Genomic DNA, 12,207 nt, shown 5'->3' with positions numbered 1-12,207 from the left:
TGCTAGACCTTTGGTGTTTTCAGTAATTGATAGCTTGTTGTATGTATAATGTAATAATTAAAATAATAAAAATGCCTCCTTTGGCCCCCATGGACCAGATCGTGTCACATATTAGAAAATTATGATAATGGAATGGAATATGTCGAGAATTCAAGTTTGAGTCCGGTTTTGATCCAGACTTAACTCCGGACGCTCATTGACTCAGATGTTCCAGACTCTGGTTCCGTTGGACTCTTATTGACTCGGAGTCTCGGAATAGGTCAAAGATGAACTCGCACTCTTCCGGTGTATGACCCGGTTTCGTATTAGGCTAGGTGGACATGAGACAAAATTTGATACTCAAAAATAAGTTTAGATACAACTCAATACAGGTTAGAAATTATAGCGTTCATAACAACGTAATTCACGTGAAATTTTGTTTTGAGGAAAAAGTTTGCATTATTTGTATTAAATTATAGTCAAAATTTAGGTGGATTCAGGGGCCATTTTAACGTACCTCCTGGGAAATTTAAAATCCCAGCAGTGAGTATTAAAATTCCGCGGTTAAAATATTTCCATGCATTTGACAAACTCAATAGGGATGCTTATAGCGTCTACCGTATGGTCACTTTCAGGTAAAAATGTCAAAATATTTGTATTGCGCACACTTAATTTTTCATATTGCCTGATGCATATAAAAAAAAACCTACAATTCAACCCCATTAGGTTGTTCATATACTGTGGGCCTATTGTACCTGATTTCCATGTAGGCCTATTATGGATGGCGATCATGGATGCATCCGTTTTCTTCATTGTACGAAATAGTACAGGGCGCTATGGGTTTTGAATTTTCTTTTGCTACATTAATGGAACCAATGCTTTTTTGCTATACGTAAACCTGAAAGGATAACAATTTAATTGGTTCCATTTTTTCTTTGTCCCCCGTGCTTCCCACGAGGGGTCGAAGACCACAGTGGGGAAAAAACTTAGAAATAGCCCCTTCATGTTGTAATGTATCTCAAATTATTTCCCTCATCACAGGGAATAAAAAGGTTTTTCTACGGTGCTTAGTTCAGGAGTTATAAGGTCGAATAGGTCAAATGTCAAGACTTTCATATACAAAGGTCAACATTTAAAAATGGTCCGATTGCATCGAAACTGGTGTCAAATTACTCCCCTTAACATAAGAAATCTCAAACATATACTGATATACTTAATTTAGAATTTCGGTGCAATTTGTATTGTCATGTCCCCCTTCAGCGTTAATGCAGCCATAATCCAATAGAAATTTGTACATACATAACCTTTGACCCATGATTTCATCTAATTCCGAGGTTATACATTTCTAAAACAAATTATTTTTCGATTTCATATGTCGAGAGGAGTAATTTGAGAAATACGTTATTGAATCGGTGCATTTTGAAATTTGGCCTCTATTTATGAGATAGTTGACATTTGACCTAACTTACTCTATAAGTCTTGAACTAAGCACCCTATCGCAATATGACATTGACTTTTATATTCATAGCAATGAAAGCAACAATTTGAGGTATATTACAATGCAACAATTTTTACATTTTGGCCCCTTGCGACCTTCGACCCCTTGTGGGAAGCACAGAGGGCATAGGAAAAATGAAGTAATTCTAGTTTTATCATTGAGGTGTAAGGATGCCAAAAATCTTTGGCTCCACCAATGTAGCAAGACAAAATGCTAAACTCAAATATCACTCCATGTCGCCCTGTACTAAAATCAACAAAGAGCTTTAAATGATAATGCAATTTCATCATTCTTCAGTACCAGTGACCTATTATTACATACTGAAAGAATTTAAACATTTTATTTTACAATTTTCTGCGTTTTAACAATGTCCTTTATTTTATTTCTATATTCCCCTGACAGTTGATACAACACGTCCATCGATAAGAAACTGTACGAATAATATAGCTATATCAACTGAACTTGGTAATGATGGAGCAATTGTTTCTTGGAATGAGCCATCTGCTACTGATCTATCCGGCACACCACAACGAATGCGATCACATGCGCCCTCTACGAAGTTTCCTCTTGGACAAACACTAGTGATATATTCATTTGTTGACACATCAAATAACACAGCCACTTGCAATTTCACCGTGACCGTTAATACAGGTTTCTACAGTTAGCTTACTCGCATACTACACCCTTTCAGGAAAATAGCTACAATGTCAAATCAATCAGGTCTTTTCAAATAAATCTTTCATTATAGTAAAGAAAAATATATTCCCACCTCCTTGAAGAGTCTTGTAGCAATTATGGTTTTCATTATTTTTTATAAGTTCCATAAATTCTGATATTTTCGATATTTTTTAGCTCACAAAGAAGGTGTTATGGTTACTAAACTTTCAGGGGTGGTAAATAAGATTTTAAGCTTAAATATCATACAGTTGAGAGTAACACTGTGTTGAATAGTGTCAGATTTGAATCGTTGCTGTCAACATAGTCCCATGGTGCATATACACACGCATATAAAGGCGTTTTGTACGTACGCTAGTGACACAACTGCGTAAACGCACTAATTCGAACCTACTGCTGAGAAATACAACATTTCGTTATTCTCAACTTCAGACGAGACACACTATAAATTCTCTCTTCCGTTTTTTTTAGTGTTGAATTTTTGAAAAGAATTATTTCAGAGAAAGAAACACTTTAACTTCAACTTCATCTGAAAGTTTAAGGTTCTTTTTGCTGAGCTTTTAGTTTGACACAAATCAGAGGAGAAAAGGCATGATCTTATTTTCTTCTTCATTCCTTCGTTCCTTTTCTACCTTCGCCAAAAAGCAGTTAGTCCGCTACAGTTAAGCTATAGCTACGAATGTTGCAACTGAAAAAGCTTCATTATTTCGTAAAACGTTTTGTGAGCATTAAGTAGGACAACTTCTTAATAAAAACAAATATCATTTCACAATTGACTCCATCCATTTCCATTGTTACTGCAGTTGACACAACGCCTCCAACGGTCACTCGATGTCCATCTGATTTTGATAGTGTAAGTGGGAGACACGTCACATGGAGAGAGCCTGATGTATTTGACTTGTCCGAGAATGTTACTACACTTAAATCGCATATGCCAGGATTATTCCTTACCAACCAAACCCTAATAGTGTATACATTCACAGACCCATCAGGAAATACTGCTTACTGCAGATTTACACTATACATAGCATGTATGTATCATGGGAACCTTACACTTATCGGTTGCAATAAAATTTTAAAAATTTGAAATAGCTGATAATATTATAAAGTAGCCATGTAGGCGTACTATATACGTTTTAAAGTTTGCCAAGTTGTGACAATTTGCCATACTTTTCAATATGATAACCTGTAGATAAGAGCGGTATAAATGCCATATGTATGTGTGTAAGAATGTATAGTTTTAATACAGTTATAAGAAATCCAACTATGGGGAAAAACAAGACAACAAACAATTGTTATCTTTTTATGAAATACTTCAATTTAATAATTCGCAATGTGTTAGGAAATAGACATGAGATATTGTAAGCAACTTGGCATTGCAGTTAGAAAAAAAAATATTTATGACAATTTCTAATAATCCCTTCACCACTGAACCATTTTTTTTATTTATTTCTGCAGACGATACCACTCCCCCTGTAATAAGCGATTGTGTTGATATCATAGAGTATGCTGAACTAGGTTCACTACAGGAACCAGTATACTGGACCCAACCTTCAGCTACCGACGATTATGGCCGTGTTATGTTAATATATACCTCTCACACTCCTGGTGAAAAGTTTCAGATCGGAACAACCTCAATGATGTACTTATTCGCCGATGATTCTTACAATGTCGCATATTGCAACTTCTCCGTCGTTGTACATGAAGGTAATTTGCACAGTAAAGAGTATTTTGAAGTTACTTCCATTGTTCAGAACTAATACTCAGGTAATTCGAGTAACAATTCTAGAAGTTATACTGTAGTCAAAATGTTAGTCTATCAATTATATAACATCAACATTTCCTCTAAGTGTAAAACTCTAAACTAGTCATTTCTGAAACAAGGAAATAATTACTTTGGGAACTAAAATGTCAAAGAGAATTGCTAAATGTATAATTGTGGGATAGGCCTTTAGGTCTCATTCTTGGGTACTTTATCCTGAAGAAGTCAGAGCTACTCCTGACGAAAGCTTGACAGTTCTAAACTTGTCCGACGACAAACACGCTAAAAAAATGTATAATGTTAACATTATGAAATCTCGTTTCTGTTCTGTAGTCGATACAATTCCACCAACCATTAAATCCTGTCCATCGGATATTGATTTAGAGGTTGAACCTGGTACATCTAGAGCATCTGTTTCTTGGATCGCACCCTCAGCATCTGATGTATCAGGCAACGTGTCACTCGTGTCTCAAAGTCATCATCCTGGAGATACGTTCCCAACTGGCAGAACTGAAGTCGTTTATTCCTTCACAGATGGCAGCAACAATGAAGCCTTCTGTTCGTTTCATGTTAACGTGAGAGAAGGTACAAATGACATTATAATAGTTTAAACATTTTCCTGGTATAAAGGGGTTACACTGAACCCTTCCTCAGAACCCGTACGTATTTGCAGTAGAAATATTTCAGCCAAACCCATTTTATGCTGAAAGTTTCAAAATATGTTAACATTCCTGAAATTATTAATTGGTGAACTTGTCGTAGTGCTTAAAAATATTATCAGTGATCAGACAATCTATACCAAAAATCGAAAATCAGATTTTTGAACAATTGTAAAAAGTTTATACTCTGCAAGCTACACTCTGGAGCTTCATATTTATAAACACAGTTGTTTTCTTCCTTTTGCAATTTTCGTTTGATATTAAAAAATATATAAACACAATTTTGTTCACCTTTCCGTCACGTTAAGCCATTGCCAACACTCGCATAGATATAGAGGTTATATAATTTAAGTGTACTTTCATTAGTATTTGTAGGTAACAATTCATTTATATTCATGGATACGACGCCTCCTGTCATCGTCAACTGTCCTTCGGATATTAATGAATCCACTGAGTTGGGTATCCTACAGTTGACAGTATCTTGGTTGGAGCCATCAGCTGTGGATCTGAGAGGAATTGCTACACTACAGAGCGCTTCACATAGACCTGAGGATTTGTTTCCGGTGGATTCATCTACAAAAGTTTCTTACGTATTTATAGATGACTCTCGAAATATGGCAACCTGCAACTTCTCTGTCATTGTATCAACAGGTACCGATATTTCCCATTAATCGGATCAGTCACTGCAGGAAACGTTACAATAAATTAAAAGCATCATGCTGAATACAAGTATTATTATAGGCACCACAACCAAATTTGCTCCATCGTTGGATCGGATATTCCGGTCGACCGGCGATACTGCTTCGATCCTTGTTATTAATGATTAATCATAATTACTGGTAAAATTGTATTTGACGATACATTATGTTCAAAGATTAAATGTTGTAACAAATAACTAATTAATGGATATTCCATTAATATCAAGGATCAACAAATCATCGATGGTCGTTCGAAAGCTCAAACTAATTTTGTTCAATTGCTTAAGTAGCGTGAGATTGAATCTCTTACGAACACGATAATGATCTAATCACATCAAGAGATCTCTAGAAACAGATTGGAACAAATTTCAGAAAGTTATAACAATTGTTATCTTTTTATGAAATACTTCAATTTAATAATTCGCAATGTGTTAGGAAATAGACATGAGATATTGTAAGCAACTTGGCATTGCAGTTAGAAAAAAAAATATTTATGACAATTTCTAATAATCCCTTCACCACTGAACCATTTTTTTTTTTTTTTTTCTGCAGACGATACCACTCCCCCTGTAATAAGCGATTGTGTTGATATCATAGAGTATGCTGAACTAGGTTCACTACAGGAACCAGTATACTGGACCCAACCTTCAGCTACCGACGATTATGGCCGTGTTATGTTAATATATACCTCTCACACTCCTGGTGAAAAGTTTCAGATCGGAACAACCTCAATGATGTACTTATTCGCCGATGATTCTTACAATGTCGCATATTGCAACTTCTCCGTCGTTGTACATGAAGGTAATTTGCACAGTAAAGAGTATTTTGAAGTTACTTCCATTGTTCAGAACTAATACTCAGGTAATTCGAGTAACAATTCTAGAAGTTATACTGTAGTCAAAATGTTAGTCTATCAATTATATAACATCAACATTTCCTCTAAGTGTAAAACTCTAAACTAGTCATTTCTGAAACAAGGAAATAATTACTTTGGGAACTAAAAATGTCAAAGAGAATTGCTAAATGTATAATTGTGGGATAGGCCTTTAGGTCTCATTCTTGGGTACTTTATCCTGAAGAAGTCAGAGCTACTCCTGACGAAAGCTTGACAGTTCTAAACTTGTCCGACGACAAACACGCTAAAAAAATGTATAATGTTAACATTATGAAATCTCGTTTCTGTTCTGTAGTCGATACAATTCCACCAACCATTAAATCCTGTCCATCGGATATTGATTTAGAGGTTGAACCTGGTACATCTAGAGCATCTGTTTCTTGGATCGCACCCTCAGCATCTGATGTATCAGGCAACGTGTCACTCGTGTCTCAAAGTCATCATCCTGGAGATACGTTCCCAACTGGCAGAACTGAAGTCGTTTATTCCTTCACAGATGGCAGCAACAATGAAGCCTTCTGTTCGTTTCATGTTAACGTGAGAGAAGGTACAAATGACATTATAATAGTTTAAACATTTTCCTGGTATAAAGGGGTTACACTGAACCCTTCCTCAGAACCCGTACGTATTTGCAGTAGAAATATTTCAGCCAAACCCATTTTATGCTGAAAGTTTCAAAATATGTTAACATTCCTGAAATTATTAATTGGTGAACTTGTCGTAGTGCTTAAAAATATTATCAGTGATCAGACAATCTATACCAAAAATCGAAAATCAGATTTTTGAACAATTGTAAAAAGTTTATACTCTGCAAGCTACACTCTGGAGCTTCATATTTATAAACACAGTTGTTTTCTTCCTTTTTGCAATTTTCGTTTGATATTAAAAAATATATAAACACAATTTTGTTCACCTTTCCGTCACGTTAAGCCATTGCCAACACTCGCATAGATATAGAGGTTATATAATTTAAGTGTACTTTCATTAGTATTTGTAGGTAACAATTCATTTATATTCATGGATACGACGCCTCCTGTCATCGTCAACTGTCCTTCGGATATTAATGAATCCACTGAGTTGGGTATCCTACAGTTGACAGTATCTTGGTTGGAGCCATCAGCTGTGGATCTGAGAGGAATTGCTACACTACAGAGCGCTTCACATAGACCTGAGGATTTGTTTCCGGTGGATTCATCTACAAAAGTTTCTTACGTATTTATAGATGACTCTCGAAATATGGCAACCTGCAACTTCTCTGTCATTGTATCAACAGGTACCGATATTTCCCATTAATCGGATCAGTCACTGCAGGAAACGTTACAATAAATTAAAAGCATCATGCTGAATACAAGTATTATTATAGGCACCACAACCAAATTTGCTCCATCGTTGGATCGGATATTCCGGTCGACCGGCGATACTGCTTCGATCCTTGTTATTAATGATTAATCATAATTACTGGTAAAATTGTATTTGACGATACATTATGTTCAAAGATTAAATGTTGTAACAAATAACTAATTAATGGATATTCCATTAATATCAAGGATCAACAAATCATCGATGGTCGTTCGAAAGCTCAAACTAATTTTGTTCAATTGCTTAAGTAGCGTGAGATTGAATCTCTTACGAACACGATAATGATCTAATCACATCAAGAGATCTCTAGAAACAGATTGGAACAAATTTCAGAAAGTTATGATATGCTTTCCTTTTTTTATTTCCTATAAATTTGCATACCAGTTACTCACATGTATCGGTTACTGGTGAACCAGTGTAGTTCTACAATCATTGAAATACCCCCGTGCCATCATAATGAGTTTGGGAGACGATCTATCATAAAATGACTTTGATTTGATTCATTTTTTCAAAGTTGACACAACACCTCCCAAGATCGAAACGTGTCCACGAGACGTGGTTGCAGTCACTGAACTAGGTAACATACGCAAGACGGTGTATTGGACAGAACCGATGGCTTCTGACATTTCAGGCAATGTGACGTTGTCCAGACAGAACCATTATTCTGGAGATGCATTCCCATTAGGCTTGACGGATGTTAGTTATGAGTACCTAGACGGGATTGGGAACACCGCATGGTGCAACTTTAGCGTAGTTGTGAACACTGGTAATTTAATTGCTTTGTTCGGTATAGCTAAATTAATTCGTCACGTATTCTGGTAGCTAACATCATCAGCAATGTATTTTAGCCTCAGCAATAATGACACAAATAGCGATGCATTGTTATCATTGTATTTTCAAAATGGACACTGCCATGTATGATTTCTTTTATTTATATAATTATGCAGAGGATACCATCAGACCAACAATAATTTGTCCATCTGATATGATCGTCAAAATTGAAGAAGGATCTACGTCAGGACTCGCATCATGGAGAGAACCTTCTGCTATGGATGCATCAGGCAATGTCACATTGCTAGTGAAGACGCATCAACCAGGAGAGCGATTTGGGATTGGTGTCAATACTGTTATGTATATTTTTGCAGACTCTTCAAACAATATGGCATTTTGCACTTTTTCTACCAAAGTCACTTCTGGTAAGTAGTCATCTTTTTATCACAAAAGGTCGTTATCAATATTTTTTTTTTACTTTCACGACATTTTACCTCTTACTTCTGAATTCATCATAACATTACATTTATTTGATTAATTTCTCGTCCTTTTTCAAAGTTGACTCAACACCTCCCAGGATAGAATTGTGCCCTAGAGACATGAGTGCAGTCACTGAACTAGGCAACATACGACAGACGGTGTATTGGATTGAACCGATAGCATTGGACATTTCAGGCAATGTCACGTTGTCCAAACAGAGCCATTATTCTGGAGATGACTTCCCACTAGGCTTGACAGATGTTAGTTATGAGTACATCGACGGGACTGGCAACGCCGCTTGGTGCAACTTTAGTGTTGTTGTGAACACTGGTAATTATTTATGTCATTATGTTCTTGTAATGAACAGCAGCCATGTACTGCAAACACACCAACACCAACGTGTACATAATATGACATCAATATGAAGTGCGATTTTTTAAAACTGCAATTCATGCTGGCCATAATAAAGATGGATTTATCATTAAATGATATTTTGTTGAATTTGTTTGTCCTATTTCATAGTTGACACAGTACCTCCCAAGATAGAATCGTGTCCTAGAGACGTGAGTGCAGTCACTGAACTAGGCAACATACGCGAGCCGGTGTATTGGACAGAACCGATAGCTTCTGACATTTCAGGCAATGTGACGTTGACGAGACAGAGCTATTATTCTGGAGACGACTTCCCATTAGGATTGACTGGTGTTAGTTATGAGTACATCGATGGGACTGGCAATACTGCCTGGTGCAACTTTAGTGTTATCGTGAACACCGGTATTATTTTGCTTGTTTGCACGACATTGTTAAATCACTTCATCATTATGTCATATAATGAACCACAGCAGAAATTTTCTTCAGCTACATCCAAAAAAAACCAAAAACTAAAAAACAAACAAAACAGAACAAAACAGAACAAAAAAAAAAAAAAAAAAAACACACCAAAAACACCAAAAACAAAATTAAAAAAAAAACAAAACAACAACAAAAAAACCGATAAGAATTTCCATTTACCACAACTTCAAAAAGCATATTAACATGTATGAGTGTGTTTCTGTATATCTGCAGAGGATACCGTTGCCCCGACAATAACCAATTGTCCATCTGATATCATCGCCGAAGTCGAAGAAGGATCTACGTCATCACCCGTATCATGGAGAGAACCTTCTGCTAGCGATGCATCAGGCAATGTCACATTGATAGTGAAGACGCATCAATCAGGAGAGATATTTGGGATTGGTGCCAATACTGTTATGTATATTTTTGCAGACCCTTCAAACAATATGGCATTTTGCACTTTTTCTGTCAAAGTCACTTCTGGTAAGTAGTCATCTTTTTATCGCAAAAGGTCGTTTATTTTTACTTTCATGACCGACATTTTACTTCTAACTCATTATTTTATATTTTCGAATCTTATTATTTTCCAATCTTACTTCTGGATGTATCATAACATTACATTTAATTTGATTAATTTGTCATCCTATTTCAAAGTTGACTCAACACCTCCCAAGATAGAATCGTGCCCTAGAGACATGAGTGCAGTCACTGAACTAGGCAACACACGCGACACGGTGTATTGGACAGAACCGATAGCCTCAGACATTTCAGGCAACGTGACGTTGTCGAGACAGAGCCATTATCCTGGAGATGACTTCCCATTAGGCTTGACGGATGTTAGTTATGAGTACATTGACGGTACTGGCAATACCGCCTGGTGCAACTTTAGTGTAGTCGTGAACACCGGTAATATTTTGTTTGTTTGTCTGACATTCTTAAATTGCTTCATGTGCCGCGTTAAAAACAGTAACAGCAATATTCAATAGCCACAGCAATAAAAACGATAGCATTAAAGCATTTAACACAACCGTTCAGAAATTTGGGGACTGTTGAAAGCATTGACATGAATAATTTTGTTTATGTATATCTGCAGAGGATACCACTGTCCCTGCAATAACCAATTGTCCATCTGATATCATCGCCAAAGTGGAAGAAGGTTCTATGTCATCACCCTTATCTTGGGAAGAACCTTCTGCTAGCGATGCATCTGGCAATGTCACATTGATAGTGAAGACTCATCAATCAGGAGAGAGATTTGGAAATGGTGTTGATACTGTTATGTATATTTTTACAGACCCTTCAAACAATTTGGCATTTTGCACTTTTTCAATCAAATCCACCTCTGGTAAGTACTCCTTGTTCTCTAATGCAAATTTATTCTTTCTTTTTATGACCCTTTACCCTTTTACAAAAAGAAGTAACGAATGTCATAACAGCAAAAATTCAATAATTGTCATTAATGTGAAAGTACACTATACATGTAATACGATTATAACGTATATTGCACACTTGAGTGCCATAGTTCCAACGTTATAAAATTTCTTTAGGCGCCTCCAAAAAACAAAATTCTGAATTCAATTTATTACCGACACTTGCTACCCAGTTAATGTCGTTTCATGTTCAAACTTGTTGTGCTTCTACCTTTACCAATTCTTAATAGTTACTTAAATAAAACATACATAACAAAATGAGAGTCTTAACAACTGGTGTATAGATACATACTGGCTATAATAATGCTTTTGGAAGATTTCCTATCGTAAGGTACATTTTATTTTATTTATTTTCATATTTCAAAGTTGACACAACACCTCCCAAGATAGAAGCGTGTCCTAAAGACGTCAGTGCAGTCACTGAACTAGACATCATACGCAAGACGGTGATTGGACAGAACCGATAACCTCAGACAATTCAGGCAATGTGACATTGTCCAGACAGAGCCATTATTCTGGAGATGACTTTCCAATAGGCTTGACGGATGTTATTTATGAGTACATTGACGGGACTGGCAATACCGCCTGGTGCAACTTCAGTGTAGTTGTGAACACCGGTAAGTGATAATACCGCCTGGTGCATCTTCAATGTAGCTGTGAACACTGGTAAGTGTTGTCAAGAGTTCGTGGTATGAACTGCAGCATTAATATATTGTAATAGTCTAAGTCGGATTCTGGCCCATAGTATTAAAATTATTGTTATAGTCCATGGATTTGAGCATCCACCCGTTGCTAATTAAAAAAAAAAGGTAACACGTGGTGGACATCTCTGCAAAAACCTAGTACAATTTTAATTTTGTTAATTTCATCTTCATTCTGAAATTCCTTTGTATTATTATCAATTATGTATAGTCCAGTCAAAGTGAGTTTTGACTCGCCACTAATTGCAACAGAATTTTTTTCACTCCTATGAATGTCATAGATGTCCCCTGAACAGCATACAAAAAGTATACTAAAATATACTTGGTGGAAAGGTAGTTTTTGGCGGGAAATGGTCATACCAGGGTCAAATTTCAAAATCGCTCCAATCATTTTAAAAACTATACCAACTTATTCCTCTAGTCATTAGGATTCAGAAAAAAATATAGTTTGCCATACTTGTGATGT

General features: G+C 36.2%; 1 protein-coding gene across 1 annotated transcript in view; it reads left to right on the top strand.

Moving 5' to 3' along the window:
• The window catches only part of LOC140143595 (hyalin-like), a 70,607-nt gene that overhangs the window by 54,692 nt on the left and 3,708 nt on the right, over positions 1–12,207 (top strand). The window contains exons 8-21 of the mRNA XM_072165411.1: positions 3,611–3,859; positions 4,248–4,499; positions 4,949–5,224; positions 5,824–6,072; positions 6,462–6,713; positions 7,164–7,439; positions 8,040–8,291; positions 8,473–8,721; positions 8,855–9,106; positions 9,299–9,550; positions 9,842–10,093; positions 10,265–10,516; positions 10,704–10,890; positions 11,470–11,657. Of these exons, the coding sequence (XP_072021512.1) occupies positions 3,611–3,859; positions 4,248–4,499; positions 4,949–5,224; positions 5,824–6,072; positions 6,462–6,713; positions 7,164–7,439; positions 8,040–8,291; positions 8,473–8,721; positions 8,855–9,106; positions 9,299–9,550; positions 9,842–10,093; positions 10,265–10,516; positions 10,704–10,890; positions 11,470–11,657 (3,438 nt within the window). The remainder of the gene's footprint in view (positions 1–3,610; positions 3,860–4,247; positions 4,500–4,948; positions 5,225–5,823; positions 6,073–6,461; positions 6,714–7,163; positions 7,440–8,039; positions 8,292–8,472; positions 8,722–8,854; positions 9,107–9,298; positions 9,551–9,841; positions 10,094–10,264; positions 10,517–10,703; positions 10,891–11,469; positions 11,658–12,207) is intronic.

This window comes from Amphiura filiformis, chromosome 2, assembly GCF_039555335.1.
Source record: "Amphiura filiformis chromosome 2, Afil_fr2py, whole genome shotgun sequence".
NCBI classification, from domain to species: Eukaryota; Metazoa; Echinodermata; class Ophiuroidea; order Amphilepidida; family Amphiuridae; genus Amphiura; species Amphiura filiformis.
This window is presented reverse-complemented; position numbering and strand designations above follow the sequence as displayed.